The sequence below is a fragment of the Drosophila sechellia genome, chromosome 3L (assembly GCF_004382195.2).
Source record: "Drosophila sechellia strain sech25 chromosome 3L, ASM438219v1, whole genome shotgun sequence".
NCBI classification, from domain to species: domain Eukaryota; kingdom Metazoa; phylum Arthropoda; class Insecta; order Diptera; family Drosophilidae; genus Drosophila; species Drosophila sechellia.
The window spans coordinates 4,222,208-4,241,610 of record NC_045951.1 but is presented as its reverse complement, the minus strand read 5'-3'; the positions used below and the strand labels follow the sequence as shown (position 1 = coordinate 4,241,610).

Below are 19,403 nucleotides of genomic sequence, written 5' to 3'. Positions count from 1 at the left end.
ACAGATATCTGACGGTAAACATAAAAATATTGGTCCAAGTTATTAAATGCAATAAAATATGCAGAGCGGATGTTTAATAATTTAGGTATTAATATGTATGCATGTATTTTTTTTTTGTATTAAATGTAATTTCCAATTGGAAAATGAAAGCTCACACAAATGTGTACCTTTCGGAACTAGATCCCCTAATTGCTGTTATCACAGAACGCTCCATCCCTGGTTCTACCCCCAGGAATTTATTCCCAGTTGATAGACAAAAACGCCGGCTTAAAAATGGAAAAGTTTAATAAAGCGCAAGCTAAAAATTTGGCTGCCGCCCAAAAACTGGTGGACACCTACGCCTCCAGCTCCGAGGATGAAGGCGAACTGGATGAGAATCACATTTTGGGTAAATCAACCGATGCTCGTGACGTGTCATTCGAAAACCATCAACATTTGTGCTTTATCTTTTCAGAACTCCTATACAAGAACTACATTCCGTCGGACAACGCAGGAAGCAACAAGGATGCCGCACGCACCACTACGTTCCTGGAAAACACTCTCCACTCGGGAGCGGCAACCTGTCTCATTTGCATCGGAAGCATCCGGCGGGTGGAAGCCATTTGGTCCTGCGAGAGCTGTTACTGCTTCTTTCACTTGAAGTGCATCCAACGGTGGGCCAACGACAGCATGATGCAGATGAAGGTTAAGGCGGCGGAACAGCAGAACGGCCAGGGCCACTACAATCATCTGGGCGAATTTGTGCCGCCTAAGCGACAGAAATCCCTGCACTGGTGTTGTCCCCAGTGCCGCAGGGACTACCAACCGGGCGATAAGCCCACGCAGTACAACTGCTTCTGCGGCAAGGAGGTGAACCCGGAGAACCAGCCCTTCCTTGTGCCCCACTCATGCGGAGAGCACTGCGGAAAGCTGTTGCAACCAAATTGTGGGCACGACTGCAAGCTGCTATGTCATCCGGGGCCATGTCCTCCTTGTGCGCAGCAGGCGCAGGTCTCGTGTCTGTGTGGTAAATCCAGTCCTAGGTCCGTGAGGTGCATTGACAAGCAGTGGAGGTGTCAGCAGACTGTAAGTCTCAACGTTTCAAGATGTATCTTGAAGTACCACACTAAAAAAAATGATTTTCCAGTGCAAGGAACTTCTGGCCTGCGGCAAGCACAAGTGTAATCAGGTGTGTCATCAACCAGGAAAGTGTCCTCCCTGCACCAGCAAAAGCTTACAACCTTGCGAGTGCCAGCGGGAGTCCAAGATGGTCAACTGCTCCGATCGCAAATGGAAGTGTCAAAACGTAAGAAAAGCCTTTTGAAGCTGAAGTATATAACAACTTTAAATTTATTTCAGGTTTGTGGAGCTCCGTTTGCTTGTGGTTTGCACATTTGCGAGAAGGTGTGTCATGCAGGACCCTGCGGCGATGGAGAGTGTCCTTTGCAAGTCAGGAGTTGCCCATGTGGAAAGAATGTATGTGCTATATTTATATACAAGTTTATATTCATTCATGATCACCGAATTCTGTAGACCCAGGTAAGACCCTGTAATGAGGCAGAGGAAACCTGTGGCGATACGTGCCAAAAACTTTTGTCCTGTGGCCAGCACACTTGCACCCAGCGTTGTCATCGTGGACCTTGCATTTCCGTAAGATAGTCACCAGCTAAGCAAACCGACTCTCTAATGAAATATCTTTCTTACAGTGCCCGATAAGAACCAAAAAGAAGTGTCGCTGTGGTCTGCACGAAAAGGAGTTGCCCTGCTCCAAGGAGTTTGCATGCGAGACTAAATGCAAGCAAATGCGTGATTGCGGCAAGCATGCCTGCAATAGAAAGGTATAATAGCACGCAAACATTTGAAAGGTATAACCAAATTAACCATTAACCCTTTTTTAAGTGCTGCGGGGACCAGTGTCCGCCGTGCGAAAAGATTTGTGGCAAGCAGCTGAGCTGCAACAAGCACAAATGTCAGTCCGTGTGCCACAACGGACCTTGCTATCCTTGTAAACTGGAATCCCAGATTAACTGCCGCTGTGGGAAAACCAAAAAAAGTGTTCCTTGTGGCAGGGAAAGAAGTGCACGCATTGTCTGCTTGGAACTCTGTCGGTTCGTATTTTTTTCGCAATGTATAATGACCGACTTTTAATCTCACTCCTTGCAGCATAACTCCCAAATGTCACCATGCCATTAAGCATCGTTGTCACAAGGGTGAGTGTCCTCCATGTGGCCAAGTGTGCGGTCTTCCCAATGCCACCAGCAAGTGTGGGCACATCTGTAAGGCACGATGCCACGAGGCAGTTAGAGTTAATAAACCCAAAGAGGCTAGGCCACAGGCCAAAAAGGTATCTATAATCACAAAACGCACCAATCTTAATATTAAAACTCTACAATTTGTTTTACAGTATGAGTATAAGGCATTACCCCATCCACGGTGTGAGGAAGGCGTTGTTGTCACCTGTATCGGAGGTCATGAGGTTGCCACTTGGCCATGCTGGAACTCCAAACCCACTTCCTGCCAGCGAACGTGTGCACGTCAGCTTAAGTGCGGCAATCACAAGTGTCCATTGGTTTGCCATTCCGTACCGCTTCCCCAGGATATGACTGCGCAAACTGGCTGTGCCAACTGCGAGGAGGGTTGCATCGTTCCCCGACCCAGCGGATGTATTCACGCCTGTCCCAAAGGATGTCATCCGCCGCCCTGTGCGCCCTGCAACTTTGTGATTAAGACCAAGTGTCACTGTGGACTCAACCAGTTGGTTTACAAGTGCAACGAGTATTATGATGAAACGGGATCGGTCCAGGAGATCATTGAGCGAAGGGAAAAGCTACGGAGCTGCGGTAACCGATGCTTGAAAAATGTAAGTACTATAAGATACACTTTCGATCAAGCCATGTAGTGATATACTTCTTTTTCAGTATCCTTGCGGACATCGCTGCACAGCCATCTGCCACACAGGCAAGTGCCCAAATCCCGAGTTGTGCCGCAAGAAGGTTCGCATTTTCTGTGCATGCAAGCGACTCAAGCAGGAGATTGCCTGTGACAAACACCGTGCTGGTCAGACATTCTTGGATTGCGACTCCAACTGCAAGGCGGAGCAAACTCGCGTCCAGGCGGCAGAACAACTGCAGCTGGAACAAAAGCGTCGTGACGAGGAAGAAAGAAATCGCGTGGAACTCGAGAAGTTCGAGGCCAAGTTTGGGAAGCGCAAGCACAAAGAGCGCAAAACTGTGGGTTCTGGACCGGCCAAGACCAAAATCGATTGGCAACGAAGAGCAATCTATGCAGTATCCATTCTAACAGTTGTGGGTGCAATTGTGGTGGCTTTCTACGCGGACAGTTAAACGAGTGACAAAAACCGATTCAAACAAGAATTTGTAATATCAATTTAAACAGATAAGCAAATAGAATTAAAACAATGACTGATAAGCATTTCCAGCCAGCGCAGTGTTTGTCTATGTTGAGCTCTTCTAATCAGGCTGGCCAATTACTCCGCCTTGGCCTTCTTCTTGTAGACGCAAGCGGCGGTGAAAACGGAGGCGCTAAGGAACGTCGAAATCAGGAAGTTTGATAGCAACATCCAATCGTGGGACTGGAAGAACACCGTGTAGATTCGAGCTGTAAGAGATACATATATGTGTTAATTGATGACACAAGTGAAGGAATGCAAGATGTGATCTCACTCATGTTTGTAAAGGCGGAGAGCGCCCATGTGGTTCTACTGACGGAGCTGGCATCTTTGGTCCTCAGAATAGCCAGCAGCTGGAGCACCTTACTCGTGGCCCCAATGGGAGTGCAGAAAGGCTGACGGGATATCAAACATTTAAATAAATTTCAAAATATATATCAATTGCCCGAGCACTAAAAGTATTAATAGCCGCTCAAATATTATACAACAAACATCGGTGACCTTGAGCGAAGATGCTGCCCAGTTAAGAGCACCGCCCTTTCAAACTAAAACAAATAACAAATCAAACCAAACCCGTTTGCCCGGAAGCATAATTAGTTAATTGGAAAAGAGAGCGGGGAACGGGTTTGAACTGCGCCGAAGTCGTTATCTGGGCAAGAATGCCCGCCTAATCAGTCACCAGGTGATATCAATGCAGGCTTACTCACCACCAGGAACTTAAGGATGATAATGGGAAAGAGCTTCAGGTATATGAGAGTGCCCACTATACTATACAGTATGGCCACCACTTGCGTCCTCCTGCCCAGCAGATCCTGGTACTTGAAGGCATAGTAAATCAGGGCGTACTCCTGCAGCAGCAAAACAGGATACTCCATGTAAGAGAGGAAGTCGTAGCCACTGGTGTAGTTGTACGACAGCATCACCGTATAGCTGAACAGCTCCAGGCACAGTCCCAACACACTGATGCCTAATTCACAAATCCGTATCATAAGAGTGGGAGTATAGGTTGCAGATGTTGTGTGGGCGATGCTCACCTTTCGAGGACTTGTTCGCCCGTATCGTGTTTATCTGCGGCACCTTGATCACCAGGCAGGACGAGACCGTTATCAGGCTAAGGAGGTCCGCCACCACGAGCACCGGTCCGCGCTCCAGGTATTCGGACACCACATCTCTGAGAGCTCCACTCATTGCGACCGTCGAAATTCGAAATTTGCTGCTTCTGAGTGTGACCTTAACATTGTGTGGACGGAAATGCTAGTGTTACCACACTCTATCACTAGTAAACAAATGAAAGATATTTGCTGTAATTGTTTTTATTTATTTTGAAACATAATAATAAATAAGGGTTTCCAAGCTATTCTAAAAGTTGTATAAAAATGAAAAACTATGAAAATAAAAACAAGTTATTTAAACATAAATTAATTTTTGTTGTATAAGCAATCAAAAGAACAAAAGAAAAATCTCTGAGAAATTAAATTGTGTAAGCAAGACGTTTAACACTTACAACTTGGTACACAATACACATAATTAATTCATGAGAACCATACATATAAAATAATTAACAGAATAATACATTTTTAAAAACTAAGCTCAAGTCACGCGGAGACCTTCACATCCCTAACTTAAGCCGTGAATTCCCATGGTATATTTCAACGGTCGAGCGGTGGTCACACTGGATCCGCATTAGTTTTTTTTCGGGTCCAAAATCTGTCCAAATCCGCAAATTGCACGCATATTCTAGTATCTGAAGACCAGAAATTTAGATAGACTGGACACAGAGTCATCTGAAAAACTAAAAAATTTGGCAATCTCCGAGGAACAGCGTCCTTAAAACGTATGTGAAAAATTCGATTGAACGTGTGTGTGCTGTGTTGCGCCTGTATGTGTGAGAGTGGGCCCCAAACGCAAAAAGTTTTACACGCGTTAAATGTGCAGTTGAAAAGCTGAAAACAAATTGCGCCCGCTATAGTGGGGTATGTTTTTTAGTGCCCCTTGCTCGTTGGCTGCCCTAAAAGTTTATAAACAATGTGCAAGGCACCACGCGAACTCAAACTTTAGCTGCGAGTGAGCGAGCGAGTGGGTTCGTATGTGTGCGTGACTCTGCCTGTGTGTACAACAATGTCCACATTTTTCTTTTGTTGTTTGCTCCACGAATTATGGGGCTATCCCCACCGTGTTCCATCCGCTGCATTTGCAGGTGCAGAAAAGTGGGGTTAGGATGGCCAAAGAGTCCGCAAGGAACGCTCAGCGCACTGCAATCGCTGCTCTGAATTTGCAATGAAAGTAATCTATTTTTGGGGGATTTGGGACCACAGGTCTCTGCCCATTATCCGCGTTGGTGTGCGTCTGTGTGTATGCAGCGATTATGACGACTCCACACCCGTGGCTAAATCCACAGAGAGAAAATGTTCTCGAGCGCATCCCCGATGTTCGACCAAAGTGTCCTGTGTGGCACAGGTAAAAACGCGTATCGAAACACGGTGTGAAAGCGGAGACCCTAAAAAACATATTTTACGTTTTTTTCGGGAGGTCAACAGCCAAAGGCCATGAGCCTGCGGTGGGGGTAGGAGGAGGAGAATGAGAAGCAGTAGAAGGAGGGTGGGAAGAGAATGAATACGAATATGGGAAAATGTTCGGGAGAAATGCCTGCACATCTGATCTGTTTCGGCAGTGATGCAACAGCAGGAGCGCTGAAAATTCCTTTGTGATCTCGCCCCTTTTGTTCTGCGGATGATGCGCTGCAATGGCTGATCTCTGCTTCTTCTCCTCCTCCTGTTTTTCTTGTCTCCTCCCCTGGATCTTCCAATCTCTGCCTGCGGCGATCCCTTTTTCTACTCTCTCGGGTGCGTGCGCGTGTGTGTGTCTGTGCGCTGGTAGGATGTGATGGCCAGTCAAGCTGCTGTCAAACATCAGAGATGCGCAGCTGCAATTTTTCAGTCACGGTGAAGCTGGCTAGGATCATGCATTTTTTTGAAAATAGGGACATCAAACAATTTACAAATTTACAGCCCTAATAATTAATGATTTCTTCAGGTTCTCCAGGAAAAGAAAGTTAGTTTGCACAAAAAATTTGTTTTTAAGAAGGACTAATATCTTGTTATTTGGAATTTCGGTTCCGACTAAATGTTTGCGAATTTATATAGCCCATGTAAAAAAATCACGTTTTAATGTAACTTTTTAAAATGGATGACACATACATATTTTAAAAAGTCAACAACTCTGTGACTCAGCATATTGGCAGAAGTAATCTTAGCTTTGGCTAAGCTGTAGGCAGCAACAAATTTTTCGTGACTATAACGATTTACTAATTTACGTTTTAACGTTGGAAGCCAAAACTTCAATTCAATTTGATTATGATCATACTCTTTTAAGTATACAAATTATTTGTAAGGAATCAGGCTTTTCCTATTAATCCGGTGACTCGGTTTCCCGATCACCGGTGACTTTCCCGCGTTGATCATCTCTGAAAGTCAGTAAAAAGCGGAGGGAAAAGATAGCGGCTTGAATTGCAAGGTGTACGTGATGTTGTTGTTATTGTTGTTCTTGTTTGGTGCTGCGGCTGCTGTGTATCTTTGGTGCTTCTTCTTCTCACGTCCGTTACTTCTCGCTCTTCACTCTCTTCACAATACCTTTTGCTGTTGTCTCTCTTTCCAGTGTATGCGTGTGTGTCTGTTTGTGATGTTTTTGTTGTAATACCCGTTTCGTCTTCTTTTGCCCATTCTACTTCGCGCCGTTTTAGCCTCTTCCTCGATGCACTTTTGTGATTTCCTTTTTCGAGTTCCAATGACGCCGGCAGAGGCAGCGTCGTTACAACAAATTTTTCCCACTGCTTTTCATTCCCTTGGATTTCATTTTTTTTTTTTGCAACCATCAGTTTGCGCTTGTTGCGTGGGAATTTCGGATCATCTTGGATTCTCAGGGCACAAAAGGATCGTCCATTGTAAGCGGTGTAAATTTTGTCATACCTTGGGTTTAAAATTTTCATAGCGTCTATTTTCAACACTAGTATTAACTTTCCATAAGTGCTTCCTCGTGTTACCAGCTTCCAATCATTCAATAACCAATCTTTAACATTTGCAGGAGAACGCATTAACCACTTTTGGATGCCTGTAAAGTATTATGGAAAGAGGATGCCCAGCTGCTAGCAGTGAATCCGCGACCAGTGCAGGGGAGCGTACTCAGTCAGCAGTCACCAGCTCCACCTCCACGTGGGTCAAGAGTCAGGCCTCAACCAGCCGAAAAACAGAAGCATCAGAAGAATCGGAAGCGGGCTTAGGAGCAGTAGAAGCGGAAGTAGGAGCCGGCAGAGAAGCCTTTGTATCTATGTCAACGCTGCGGGAGGATGTGGAGGACGTGTGTGTGTCGTCAAACTCACAACATGGTTTCGCCGTAGTTTTGGACGACGAGTCCAGCACATTTGAGATTAGCTCTTCCAACTCACTGCCCACCAGTGCGGGGGCGGCGTCCACAGTGGGAGTGGTGGCCGTCGACGACAGCTCCTCCACGGACACCTTGAACGGTGGTCATCCTGGCTTAGGTCAAACAGCCTCATCGGAGCACAGTCGTCAGGGCTTTTTTAATGAGGATCCTCCGGTTGTATGCCTTATAAACGACGATGACGATGATGAGGATCCCGAGCCGGAGGAGGACGATGAGGAGGAACTGATTGAAGACGAGGAGGAGGACGTAGTGGACATTGTAACGGGCGCCATCGACTGCCCCAACACATCACAGTTGGCTTTAAACGACGGCACCATCATGGCGGCCGATGGATCCAAGATCTTCCTGGAGACGCCCGTCGTGGAGGAGGCCCAGCCGCATCCCGGTCAGGTGGTCACAACGGGATCCCAGTCAGAGCTCACAGGCAAGCCAAAAAGATTGAGCGATGAGTTCTTGCTGGGTGAGGAAGATCAAGCAGAGAACCTGGCTTTGGGAAGATGTATTAAGTCTGAGCCGGTCGGTCCCGTGAACGACCATCCTTCTGAAGGCGACGATGGGGCTACTTGCTTCTCACTGCATGACCGCCTTATGTCAGTGCGCCTGAAGCAGATGAGCCTCACGGCCAACACCGTTTCGAATCCCTCGCCAGCAGCCTCTGCCAACGCCACCGCCCCAGAGGAGGCCTCCACTTCCAACTCCAGCTCAACCTCCAGCTCTGCCTTGTCAAGGGCAGACATTGAGTCCATGGATCTGATCGAGCGTCGCGACTTTGAGACGGAGCAGCGTCTGACGGGCGGCATTATCCTGCGTACCAGCTCCATGACGGGCCAGAACAAACTGAATCTAAGTCTGATCAAGTCCATGGCGGGGGGAAGCAAGGCGGCCAATGGATCGGGTACGGCCAACAGTGACGACTGGCCCAGCAGCAGCAATGGGCGGACTGTATCTTCGGACAGCAAGTACACCTACAAGGATCTGTCCACGACTCCAACGAGCAGTCGCAAGTACACTAATAGCCGGCTAAGCAAGTCCACTGCCAAATTGAATCTGGGATCCTCGTTGGGCGCCTCCAGCTGCAGCCAGCACCGGAGTGGTTTCAGTTCCACTTCAAAATCCATGGAGTCATCGACCAGTTGCACTGGAGCTGCCCGAACGGACGTATACACCAACACCAACTCGAATGATTACCCCAGTCTGGCTCCAACCACGTCTGGTTCGTCCACATCCGGGGGAAGCTGTCAACAGGATCAGGAGGAGAATGTGAGTGCATCCGTCTCGTATAGCTCGGTGGGATCGCAGACCTCTCAGGAAAGTGGTTGCAGTCGCACCACTGCCATCAATCCAAATGCTGCCTGCTCCACCGGATCGGCCTGCTTGGGTGACTCTCAGGCCTCGACATCGGCTTCTACCTCGTCCGGAGCCGGAGCGTCCAACCGTTGCCAGTATGGCACTGCATCGACGACAAAGGCAGCTCGACAGGTTAATGCCAGTGCCCAAACCCAGGAGCGTTTCCTGACTCGCAGCAATCCGCCAGCTGCTAGTGGAGCGGGTTCAGTTGGGGCACACCCGGCAGCATCAGTTCGGCAACGGCGAAACGGTTCCAGCGATGTTGTCCACCTGGAAGTGGTTGTGGAAGAGGGAGCTGGCGGAGGGGATGGTGGCATTGTGGAACCCGGCGACTTTAGTGCCGAGGAACCTTGGGCCAACTGCGATGAGGAGAACAACTGTTCCGATCTGGAGGAGATTTGCACATGCCAGAACGGTAACGGAAGCAGCTACGGCGGAAGCAATGCCAGTCTCAGCGAGACTTTCGACATGGACGCCATGGATCCCGATGAGCCCATTTCCTTGTCCTTGTCCACTGCCTCAGCTGGCTTCACCGAATACTCGCTGACCAATCCCAGCTCGCTAATCTCTCATCAGCGCAAGCGTAAGTTCAACGAGGGACGTCTGCTGGATGGCGGCGACTACTCGGTGACTATATCTTCCAGCGGCGAAGTGGGCGGACCGGGTTCAGGTGTGAGCGATAATTGCCGCAAGCGGATTGCCTATGATTTTGCATCTACGCCGCGCTCCTCGCAACATTTAGGACCCACGGCAGTGCTATCGGTGACGCCCTCATCGCATCTGACTAGCTCCACACCGGGATCGGCGTTGGGTCGACGCACACCCCGTTCCGTGCCGTCTCGTGACAATCCGCCTCCAGAACTGCAGCACTGGTTGGCACAATTCCAACGATGGTCCCATGTCGAGCGATTGCTGGCCCTGGACCGTCTCATCGATCACTGCGATCCGTCGCAGGTGCGGCACATGATGAAGGTGATTGAGCCGCAGTTCCAGCGGGACTTCATCTCCCTGCTGCCAAGAGAGCTAGCCCTCTTTGTGCTCTCGTACTTGGAGCCCAAAGACTTGCTGAGGGCAGCGCAGACCTGCCGCAGCTGGCGCTTCCTCTGCGACGACAATCTGTTGTGGAAGGAGAAATGCCGCAAAGCCCAGATCCTCGCCGAGCCGCGTAGTGATCGCCCGAAACGGGGACGCGATGGCAACATGCCGCCAATTGCGTCGCCCTGGAAGGCCGCCTACATGCGTCAGCACATCATCGAAATGAACTGGCGGTCGCGGCCTGTGCGCAAGCCCAAGGTACTCAAGGGCCACGACGATCATGTGATTACGTGCCTGCAGTTCTCCGGAAATCGCATTGTGTCCGGCTCCGATGACAATACACTTAAAGTATGGTCAGCCGTGAACGGAAAGGTGAGTAAATCGAAAAAGCAATCATTATTTAATGTTTCCCTGCTAATGAGCTATCTTTCTCAACATATGTAGTGTCTGCGCACTTTGGTTGGTCACACCGGTGGCGTTTGGTCTTCCCAAATGTCCGGCAACATCATCATCTCCGGCAGCACGGATCGCACGCTCAAAGTCTGGGACATGGACAGCGGCGCATGTGTGCACACACTTCAGGGGCATACTTCCACCGTGCGGTGTATGCATTTGCATGGCAGCAAGTAAGTTAAAACCACACACAACTATCCACTAACCAATGCTAATAATTGACGAATTTCTCAACAGAGTGGTCAGTGGCTCGCGAGACGCAACCTTGAGGGTCTGGGACATTGAACAGGGCTCCTGCCTGCACGTTTTGGTTGGTCACTTGGCTGCTGTGCGATGTGTGCAGTACGATGGGAAGCTGATTGTGTCCGGAGCGTATGATTATATGGTGAAGATCTGGCATCCGGAGCGGCAGGAGTGCCTGCACACACTGCAGGGCCACACAAATCGCGTCTACTCGCTGCAGGTAAGATTATCTACTCATCTTTGTCGGACTTGCCTTCATTTCATTCTAAATTTCGCACAGTTTGATGGCCTGCATGTGGTATCGGGTTCATTGGACACTTCTATCCGCGTGTGGGACGTGGAGACGGGCAATTGCAAGCACACCCTGATGGGTCATCAGAGTTTGACCTCTGGCATGGAACTGCGTCAAAACATTCTGGTCTCGGGCAACGCCGACTCGACAGTCAAGGTGTGGGACATCACAACCGGACAATGTCTGCAAACGCTGTCAGGTAAGTTTGCATCCTCCGTTTGTCGATCGAATGCAAGATGTTGGACCGAAGCGTTTACTTTTCACTAACATGTTGGTACTCCTTAAATCCCCTTTAGGTCCAAATAAGCATCATTCTGCGGTCACCTGCCTGCAGTTTAACTCCCGATTTGTGGTGACCAGTTCCGACGATGGTACCGTGAAATTGTGGGACGTTAAGACGGGCGACTTTATACGTAATCTTGTGGCTCTGGACTCTGGTGGATCTGGCGGCGTTGTGTGGCGGATTAGGTAAGTCCACGACGATATAAATCCGCTCATTACAAATGTAACTATCTAAACCTAAAAACTTTCCAGGGCGAACGACACCAAACTCATTTGCGCCGTCGGTTCCCGCAACGGAACGGAGGAAACAAAGCTAATGGTCCTCGACTTTGATGTTGAGGGTGCATGTGTGAAGTGCTCATAGGAGACGGTGGGGCACTTCCGGTGCGGCCTACGCCGCCGTCTCGCTTGGATCCAGGCGGTGAACGGTCAGGGACGGGGCAGCTAGTATACAGCTTCAAGCGAGATTTCATTGCAAACTCATCTAAACACAGAAAAGCACACACAGACAGATGCCGCGGATGTGAGAGTCCGCAACGTAATGTTGAATGCCTTGCCAACAAAACGCAACTGCTCGCATACACCACACACACCACATACACCACACACACCATTCACACCATAACACACACACAAAAAAACATTAAACAATTGAGGGAAAGAGAACAGTAGGGTAGTCGGGTGGTCGGGGTGTGACTGTGGCTGTGAGTGTACATTGTTAATAATACCCTTTTAAATTACGTTGCTTCATAGCCAAAATTCGTTTTCCACCGTAGAATAATTTCGCTTCTTAGTTTTTATTGCGATTATGTATATGGCAAGAATCGATTACCTTAATATTATGATTATGATTACGTATTATAAAGCGCAGATTAAGAGCTTCAGATGCAAATAATTGTTTCGCGTCGTGTGAACCTGAGAGAGCGTTTATGAGAACAGAGCTTTATATTGATTAAATTGTAATTTGTTTAAATGAAATTTGGATAAGATGGATATGTTAATATTGGCCCAGCACTTAGTTGAGTTTGCCGCCTATTATGTTTACATTTGTGGTTTTGTTTCGTCTCGTCCTACTTGTTTTGTTTAATTGTACTTGAACGGGTATGTACCTCCTAAATTCTATTATCATGTTCTGATTGTTTCCCTTTCCATTTGATTTGATTCATTTGTCGTGCAGTAGCATAGCGATATTGGCTTCCAATTCCAAATTCGAAATCCTCATTTGCCAGGAACCTGCCACATTTGCCGCACATAGCGTTTAAGAGTCATCTGCCGAACTCATCGAGCAGCAGCTCACACCCACGAAACAGCAACTGCAACATGAACACTGCAACACAACAACACTCACACACGTGAAATCATTAAGCGAACATATATTTTAATTATAGACTGATTTATTAGTAATTGAAATTAATCTACAAATATGTATGTGTAATGGTACCGTATGTATTTCAATAAAATTTATCGGTTTAAGCATAAATCTGAATAAACGCAGGAATAATAATAAAAATAGTTAAAACCATCTATGTGCCACATGTTATTGCTTCACGGAACTGGGAGCTTTGCAGCCGGAAAAACTATTGCTTCGCAAAAAACAAAATTGATCGATTTCAGTATATGCGCGTAATTCACTTTATTTGTTCATTTTGTGACTGGAGTGGAGTGGGGATTACTCCGAAAAACAATAAAATATTTAATACTTTATGATAACACTAAAGTAGTTAGTTCTATGATTGGACGATGCTTGGATAGTTTCTTACAAATGCTCTTGGCAGATACCCTCCGGGTACCGACTATTTGGAGCAGGAAACATTCCATGTGCGAGGGGTTGCGAATTCATTTACGGGATTATTTATACAGATTAACTTTTCTTTAATCAAACAAATCACTTCAATGCGATTCAACTCCAAAAACCAAAGTGGGTGAGTAATAAACTTAAATTTAAGTTATGGAAACTAAGTAACTATGAACTAAATGGGTAATTGACTTTGAGAATTCCACGCCGAGTCATTTTTAGATCTTCGACTTCTTGCTGCTGTGTCCCTCGATGCCGAGATTGCAGCGCGAGGCCACGTCCTGGGCCGAGGTGACCGTGCTGGGCACTGCACCGCCGCCCAGAGCTGAAATGTTGCCATTGCTGGGTCGCTTTCGCGTGGGCGAGTGAACCGGCGACTTCTGCTTGAGGCACTCCACATCGTTGAACACCACTTGAGCACCGCCGCCACAAGTGGGGATTACATTGCCCTTATACAGCTTGGTCTCCACATCGCCATCCGTATCTGCATCCTGCGAGACGAGACAGTACTTCGTAGTTCCGTGGGAAGTTAGCTCCTTCAAGTCGGTTAGTTTCGTCACGGATTTACGATTCTTCAGATACGGCTGCATAATGGTTCCGAGTGGAACAGGATTAGCTGCCCGATGCTCCAGCCACTTGTCGCCGGCGGATCTGGAGCGTCTATGCCGATTGTTGGCCGCTGCTGCACCCTGTTGGGATATAATTTTTAATACATATTGCAATATCCGTGGATTAATCATACACTTACATGTCGTGGCGTTGCATATATATCTGGTCTTGTAGCTGGCACCGAGGACTCCTCCGTGCGCGTCGTATATGGAGCGCGATCTCTATCGTTAAGTATGTTTTCGGAGCTCTGAGACCGCGGCAGACTGGGAAGATCTTCGGACTGCAAAATGTTGGAGACCAATCGCAGTTTCTCGTCCTTGATGCGCATGCGTTCCTGCAATTTCACACGCTGTTCACGCAGCTTTAGCTCAAACTCTCGCTTGTTTTTGTCCGACTCAACGGCCAGCTTGGAGCTGAACTTCTTCTTTTGTTTTTCCTTCTCGTGCTCCTTTTGGGTGAGCATATTCTCCTTCTCGTTCAGCTTGAAAGTCAGCTCTTCAATCTGCCGTTCTTGCTTGCTTAGCGTATTGTTAAGCACGTCAATAGAGCTCTCGTGGATGCGAACCTTCTTCTCGAGGGCAGCGCTGCGATCGCGCTCCTGCTTGTAGACAGCCTTTAAGGAGGCGAGCTCCGTGCGCAGCTGAAGATTGTCGCGATCAAGGTTCATCAGCATCTGCCGGAAGCTGTCACCTGAAAGTTGTGGAATTAGTATTTCATTGTTAAGATTTAAAAGGTGACGACTTACATTTAATGTCCAAGTTGGCACGCAGCTTCTTTCGCTTTTCAATACGCTGCTCCAGATAGTGCATTAGCTCGCGGATTTTGATCTGTGCCTCGGGACTGTCCATTTCGTATGCGGGAAAATCGGGCCCCAAACTGTACACCAAGCCCACGTCCACCTCCAAATCCTTGGCCTCAGGAATGCCCAGCTCGTTTAGATTATTAACAGCAATCTTGAACAGCTTGTTGGCCTTGCGACGACCGGGAGTTAGACCCAAATCTTGCTTCATAGGAGTCGCCCGAGCAATTTGCACCTCCTGGGTCATCTCGGCGAACTTCATCACTTGCTAAACGGGATGAATAAATTTTAGGGACAGGGTACATTGTGGTCAGGAAAATAATTTACCATATTCTCATCATAGTCCTCAATTCTTGGGTTGATGCACACAATCATGGACACCTGGCCTTCGCCATCGAAGTAGTTTTTAAACATGTGTGTGATCTTGGAGTCCCGATAGGGAACCTTCTTGGGTGCCAATCCATTGCTAGCCGCGAGTTGGTTCTCGCGCAGATATTCCAGGCAAGTGCGCAGCGTCATCAGCGAGTTATTGATGTTGCCCGCCTCACGGAGTCGCACACCGGTGTTCTTGGTCCTTGAGGATCGCTCACTGCCCGCCAGATCCACCAGTGACAATTGACTCACTGTGATGTTTTGTCGGTCCTGAACCACATTCTCACCCTGGCTATCAGTGGGCGCTTGCACCAAGCGTATATTGAACACCGAGTGACTCCGACTGGATTCTGCATTGAGAACAGTGTGCCCCATGCGTTTGCGCTTCTGGCCCATTTGAAAGACCTCGAGAGCCTCCTCCACGGTCTTGACCTCCACCTCTGTAACGCCGTGGACGAACATGTGTCGGTTGGCATCTTCACGAATGATTTTGCTCTGCAAAGTCCTGAGGGGATCACGAACTCAGTTAGGTTTCTTCAAATGTAAAGCGTAGATATGGATACTTACTTCTGTATACCCGAGTCCTCCAGGAGGTCGTAGACGCTGTTATTGTAAATCTCAATATAGGTGACAAACACCGAGTACATGTTGTCCTCATCCAAGCCCAGCAGCGGTATTGGCTCCACGGAGGCTTGGGATGCAATTTCCGGATCTGAGTCCTTGTGCCTGAAAGCAAATCGTCCTGAGCCAGCAAAACGCTGGTTCATCTCGTGCTGGCGCTCCAGGAGCGCATCCTCTTCGGACAGGATCTCGAAGCCATTAAGCTTGTCCGGCTTGAAGACGAACTTCTTGGCCTGGTAATCTGAGATGGTGCGAAAGAGCACGTCCAGGCAGCGCGGCATTATACCGCGGTGTCGCAGGTTGCCGGTCATGGTGTACGTTTTTCCACTTCCAGTCACGCCGTAGGTGAAAAGCAGACTGTTTCGGCCTTTCAGTAGGTTCTCCACCAACGGCTGGGCCACAGCTGCGTACACATCCTGCTGCGTGGCATCCGGCTGGAAAACGTGCTTGAATATGTACTGAACCTCGCGCTGGGCGCCGTTGTGTGGCTTGTGATGCTGCAGCAGCTGATCCTGCGGATTCAGGGCGATCGTCGTGGAGTTCTTGACTCTCAGGGAGGTGAGATCTGCGTCGGATTGCAGTGGCCGCACTCGACAGAACACATTCACTGGATCCCTGGCCTTGTCGGAGGTGTCTCGTCGGTGTTTCTCCACCGTTTGATGCACCCGCGGAGTTTTCGGGACGACGCGCATCGGCGTCCTGGGTCTGCAAATGGGTATTCTCATTGATGGAGTTGTTCTTTCGGGAACTGTCATATCACTTACACTGCCTTCATGTTGTCAGCTCGCTTTTGCCACTAATTTGATATACGGGAGCTGATTTCCTTCTTGTTTTGGTGCTCAAATCTATCTCTCTTTTAGTTCGTTACCTTCAAATTTACAGCGCCAAGCGACGCCACGCTTGGTTTTAGAGTGACCGAACTTTAGAAAGCGGTTAATGCTGCAAATACCATCCCCTGCTCCAACATATACTAGAATATACTAAAACCGAGGGTGTGTACAGTGCGTGCCATTTGAATAGGATCAAATACTTGGATATACTAGATTTTAAATTAATTTATTCATTTTATTTATGATCTCACATACCAAATTAAAATTACAATATTAATATATTAGCATGATATTAAGGTATGGAATGGTTATGATGCCAAATATTCATTTAAAATTGATTGAAGATCATTTGTGGACCCTATTGCTTTTTATTAAACTTTAGAACTGAGAACATTTTCCGCATGAGTGCCGGTCCGTTCCAATAGCCGTTCATCATCAGCTTCCAGTAGAGCACCGGCATCAGCTCCTTCTTCATGAAGAACATGGAGTACCGCTCCTTGGACTGATCCAATGGGAAGGTCTCCACGGGGGTGAGGTTGTAGTCAAACTCAGCCAGGATGCAGGAGCTATAGCCGGTGACGATGGGGCAGGACGAGTACCCATCGTAGATATCCGTTGGAGCTTTGCCCTTGATCACCGCCATGACGTTCCTGAACACAACCGGTGACTGGGCGGCTGGAGGTGAAAAATCAATTGAATATTCCGATCAGGATTCCCAACCGATTTGCAATATCACTTACCCGCCGCCGCGGCCGTCTTCGAGTTGGGACTGGACGCCGAATCGCCGATGGCGAACACGTTGTTGTACTTGTTGTGCTGCAGCGTCATCTGGTCGACGTCCACAAAGCCAGTGGGCGTCACCAGCTTCTTGCAGTTGGCCACCACATCCGGAGTGCTCATCGGCGGAGTCACATGAAGCATGGAGTACTGAGGAAGGGGGGTTCAGATATAATACATATATAAGTTTAGGCTTACGTAACACCTCGAGAAACCGGACCTTGGTCAACCCAACTTTACTTTTCCCAGAAAATTTGTTTATCTCAATTACCTTAACCTTAGTGTTTTAAGTTTTTTTAAGTTGAAAGTATTCATTCGACTTTAGAATTGATCTCAGTTTACCTACTCTTCGTATTTCTCGCTTTAGGTAGGAAGAAATAGGTCTAGAATCTAGATCTATGTAGTATCTAGAATACCCAATTGACCAGTACTCACCGTTTCCTCATAGTGCACTCCTGGTTTTGCGAGATCCTCGAACACGGCTATATTATCTTTATGTCTCACTTCTACGAGATTTCTTTGGACATTAAGCGTTATATTTCTCCTCTTGATCAATTTCATCAGGGCCTCTGCGTAGTGTTTAACACCAAAAATCACGGGAAGCGATGTGTTGTAGATGATATTGATGTTGTCCCGACGACCCATCTGAAATGGGTTTCAAATAATTGAGGTTGTTTGCCAGATACCCTATAAGTCTAAGGTGTGCATCCTACCTTCCTAAAGTAGTGATCAGATATATAGGCGATTTTCTGCGGTGCACCTGCACACTTGATGGGACAATTGGGAAAGGTGAATATAGCATTTCCTTTGTTGGTCCTGCGCAGACATTCGTACACATGATCCACGTACTTGGGCGAGTAGATGGAGCAAACATTACTGCCGGGGGTCTCCAGGGCCTCCACCAGGCCAGGTATCTATAGATGTGGATATGGATATTAGCATCTATTAAACGTACTGATACCCTACGCACCTTTCCATAATTCAGCTGCAGTCCGGTGGCGATGATCAGAAAGTCGTACTTGATGGTCTTGCCACCAGACGTGCTAACCGTATTATTATCCGGATCGAACTCCAGCGCCTTCTCCTTCACCCACTTGGCCCTTGTTGGCAGAACATCGGCCATTTGCCGGTGGCTCTGATCCAATCTCTTCATGCCCCCTCCTATCAGGGTGAACATGGGTTGGTAGTAATGTTTCTATGGGGAATTGTCGCACTATGTTATAATGGATTATTTACTGCCTTTGGGCCGACTCACATCTTCTGGTTCCAGGACGACCACCTTGTCGCTGCCCAAACGAGAGGACAACTTGGCGGCCATGGCACACCCACCGGTGCCACCGCCCACCACCAGCACTTGGCATCTGGAAAAATAGGGTTTACTAAATTAATGGAATATACAATGACAGAATCCTCAAGGGAGATTAGTACAGTCGCATGACCACACCCACCATCAGGTTTCCATCGAACCATGGCCACCAGGTTAGCTTTTCGTTATCGCCATTAATTAGTTATTCGCTTAGAGCTTACTTTCTAAGCGATATAAACATATTATTCAATTTGTTTTGGTAGACATATACATATAGATATAGATATAGACTTCTCATGACATTTGATTAGCGGAAAATAAACTTTCGCAGCGATATAAACAAACTTACTCTTGCCGCTCGCGGTTCACTCGAGATGTGGACAGGAATCTGGAGGAGAAGGCCGTTGGAGCATGGTTGTGGGTGGCTAGGAGTATCTTCTGGCACTGGCTAATGGTTCCTGGGAGGCGACGGTTCATCGCAACAGCTGGATGATCTTCGATCCCTCAATCTGCGTTATAGAAAAAAGCGGACTGCAAAAGCCCCAACCGATTGAAGACTGGCAAAAAAGAGCTTTCGATGGGGGGTTATCAAACCGGCTGCACTGGCAAAAAGTTTGGGCTATTTCAAATTTAGAAAAAACTTTAGAAATTTAAAAAATGCCGAAGATGCTTAGGCGGCACTGTGTAGTGCTTCCCAACATTTCGACCGGCTATCAAGGAAAACAAAACGAGTGTGGGAAAATTTGTTAGTGAAACCGAACATAACAACTGATTTTAAACACAAGTAAATAAAACATTAGAAACTTATTTTTCG

The 19,403-nt window shown here is 47.7% G+C and overlaps 5 protein-coding genes and 1 long non-coding RNA gene across 6 annotated transcripts; 2 read left to right on the top strand and 4 right to left on the bottom strand.

The window, feature by feature from the left end:
- Positions 1 to 200: 200 nt before the first annotated feature.
- Positions 201 to 3,411, top strand: LOC6610751 (NF-X1-type zinc finger protein NFXL1). Its single transcript, XM_002035281.2, has 10 exons — positions 201 to 388; positions 455 to 1,065; positions 1,127 to 1,285; positions 1,339 to 1,455; positions 1,513 to 1,629; positions 1,686 to 1,817; positions 1,879 to 2,087; positions 2,143 to 2,323; positions 2,384 to 2,839; positions 2,898 to 3,411. Exons 1-10 carry the CDS (start codon positions 274 to 276, stop codon positions 3,321 to 3,323), a joined length of 2,523 nt encoding a protein of 840 aa, XP_002035317.1. The 5' UTR covers positions 201 to 273; the 3' UTR covers positions 3,324 to 3,411.
- On the bottom strand, positions 1,307 to 1,904 carry LOC116800977. Its single transcript, XR_004361700.1, has 2 exons — positions 1,861 to 1,904; positions 1,307 to 1,804 (listed from the first exon to the last, which is right to left on the bottom strand). It is a non-coding gene; the product is annotated as an uncharacterized LOC116800977 (long non-coding RNA).
- On the bottom strand, positions 3,354 to 4,622 carry LOC6610750 (solute carrier family 66 member 3). The gene is made up of 4 exons (XM_002035280.2): positions 4,423 to 4,622; positions 4,096 to 4,355; positions 3,663 to 3,783; positions 3,354 to 3,597 (listed from the first exon to the last, which is right to left on the bottom strand). Exons 1-4 carry the CDS (start codon positions 4,574 to 4,576, stop codon positions 3,467 to 3,469), a joined length of 666 nt encoding a protein of 221 aa, XP_002035316.1. The 5' UTR covers positions 4,577 to 4,622; the 3' UTR covers positions 3,354 to 3,466.
- A 425-nt stretch (positions 4,623 to 5,047) lies between these two features.
- On the top strand, positions 5,048 to 13,002 carry LOC6610749 (F-box/WD repeat-containing protein 7). Its single transcript, XM_002035279.2, has 7 exons — positions 5,048 to 5,222; positions 7,469 to 10,582; positions 10,655 to 10,836; positions 10,901 to 11,126; positions 11,187 to 11,397; positions 11,495 to 11,666; positions 11,733 to 13,002. Exons 2-7 carry the CDS (start codon positions 7,508 to 7,510, stop codon positions 11,842 to 11,844), a joined length of 3,978 nt encoding a protein of 1,325 aa, XP_002035315.1. The 5' UTR covers positions 5,048 to 5,222; positions 7,469 to 7,507; the 3' UTR covers positions 11,845 to 13,002.
- Positions 13,003 to 13,088: 86 nt separating this feature from the next.
- LOC6610748 (kinesin-like protein KIF23) lies at positions 13,089 to 16,582 on the bottom strand. Its single transcript, XM_002035278.2, has 6 exons — positions 16,441 to 16,582; positions 15,623 to 16,381; positions 15,011 to 15,560; positions 14,630 to 14,951; positions 14,024 to 14,574; positions 13,089 to 13,964 (listed from the first exon to the last, which is right to left on the bottom strand). The coding sequence occupies exons 1-6, from the start codon at positions 16,449 to 16,451 to the stop codon at positions 13,494 to 13,496; spliced, it is 2,664 nt and encodes an 887-aa protein (XP_002035314.1). The 5' UTR covers positions 16,452 to 16,582; the 3' UTR covers positions 13,089 to 13,493.
- A 257-nt stretch (positions 16,583 to 16,839) lies between these two features.
- Positions 16,840 to 19,143, bottom strand: LOC6610747 (sulfide:quinone oxidoreductase, mitochondrial). The gene is made up of 7 exons (XM_002035277.2): positions 18,939 to 19,143; positions 18,539 to 18,644; positions 18,254 to 18,478; positions 17,997 to 18,197; positions 17,719 to 17,928; positions 17,247 to 17,433; positions 16,840 to 17,181 (listed from the first exon to the last, which is right to left on the bottom strand). Exons 1-7 carry the CDS (start codon positions 19,064 to 19,066, stop codon positions 16,865 to 16,867), a joined length of 1,374 nt encoding a protein of 457 aa, XP_002035313.1. The 5' UTR covers positions 19,067 to 19,143; the 3' UTR covers positions 16,840 to 16,864.
- Positions 19,144 to 19,403: the final 260 nt, after the last annotated feature.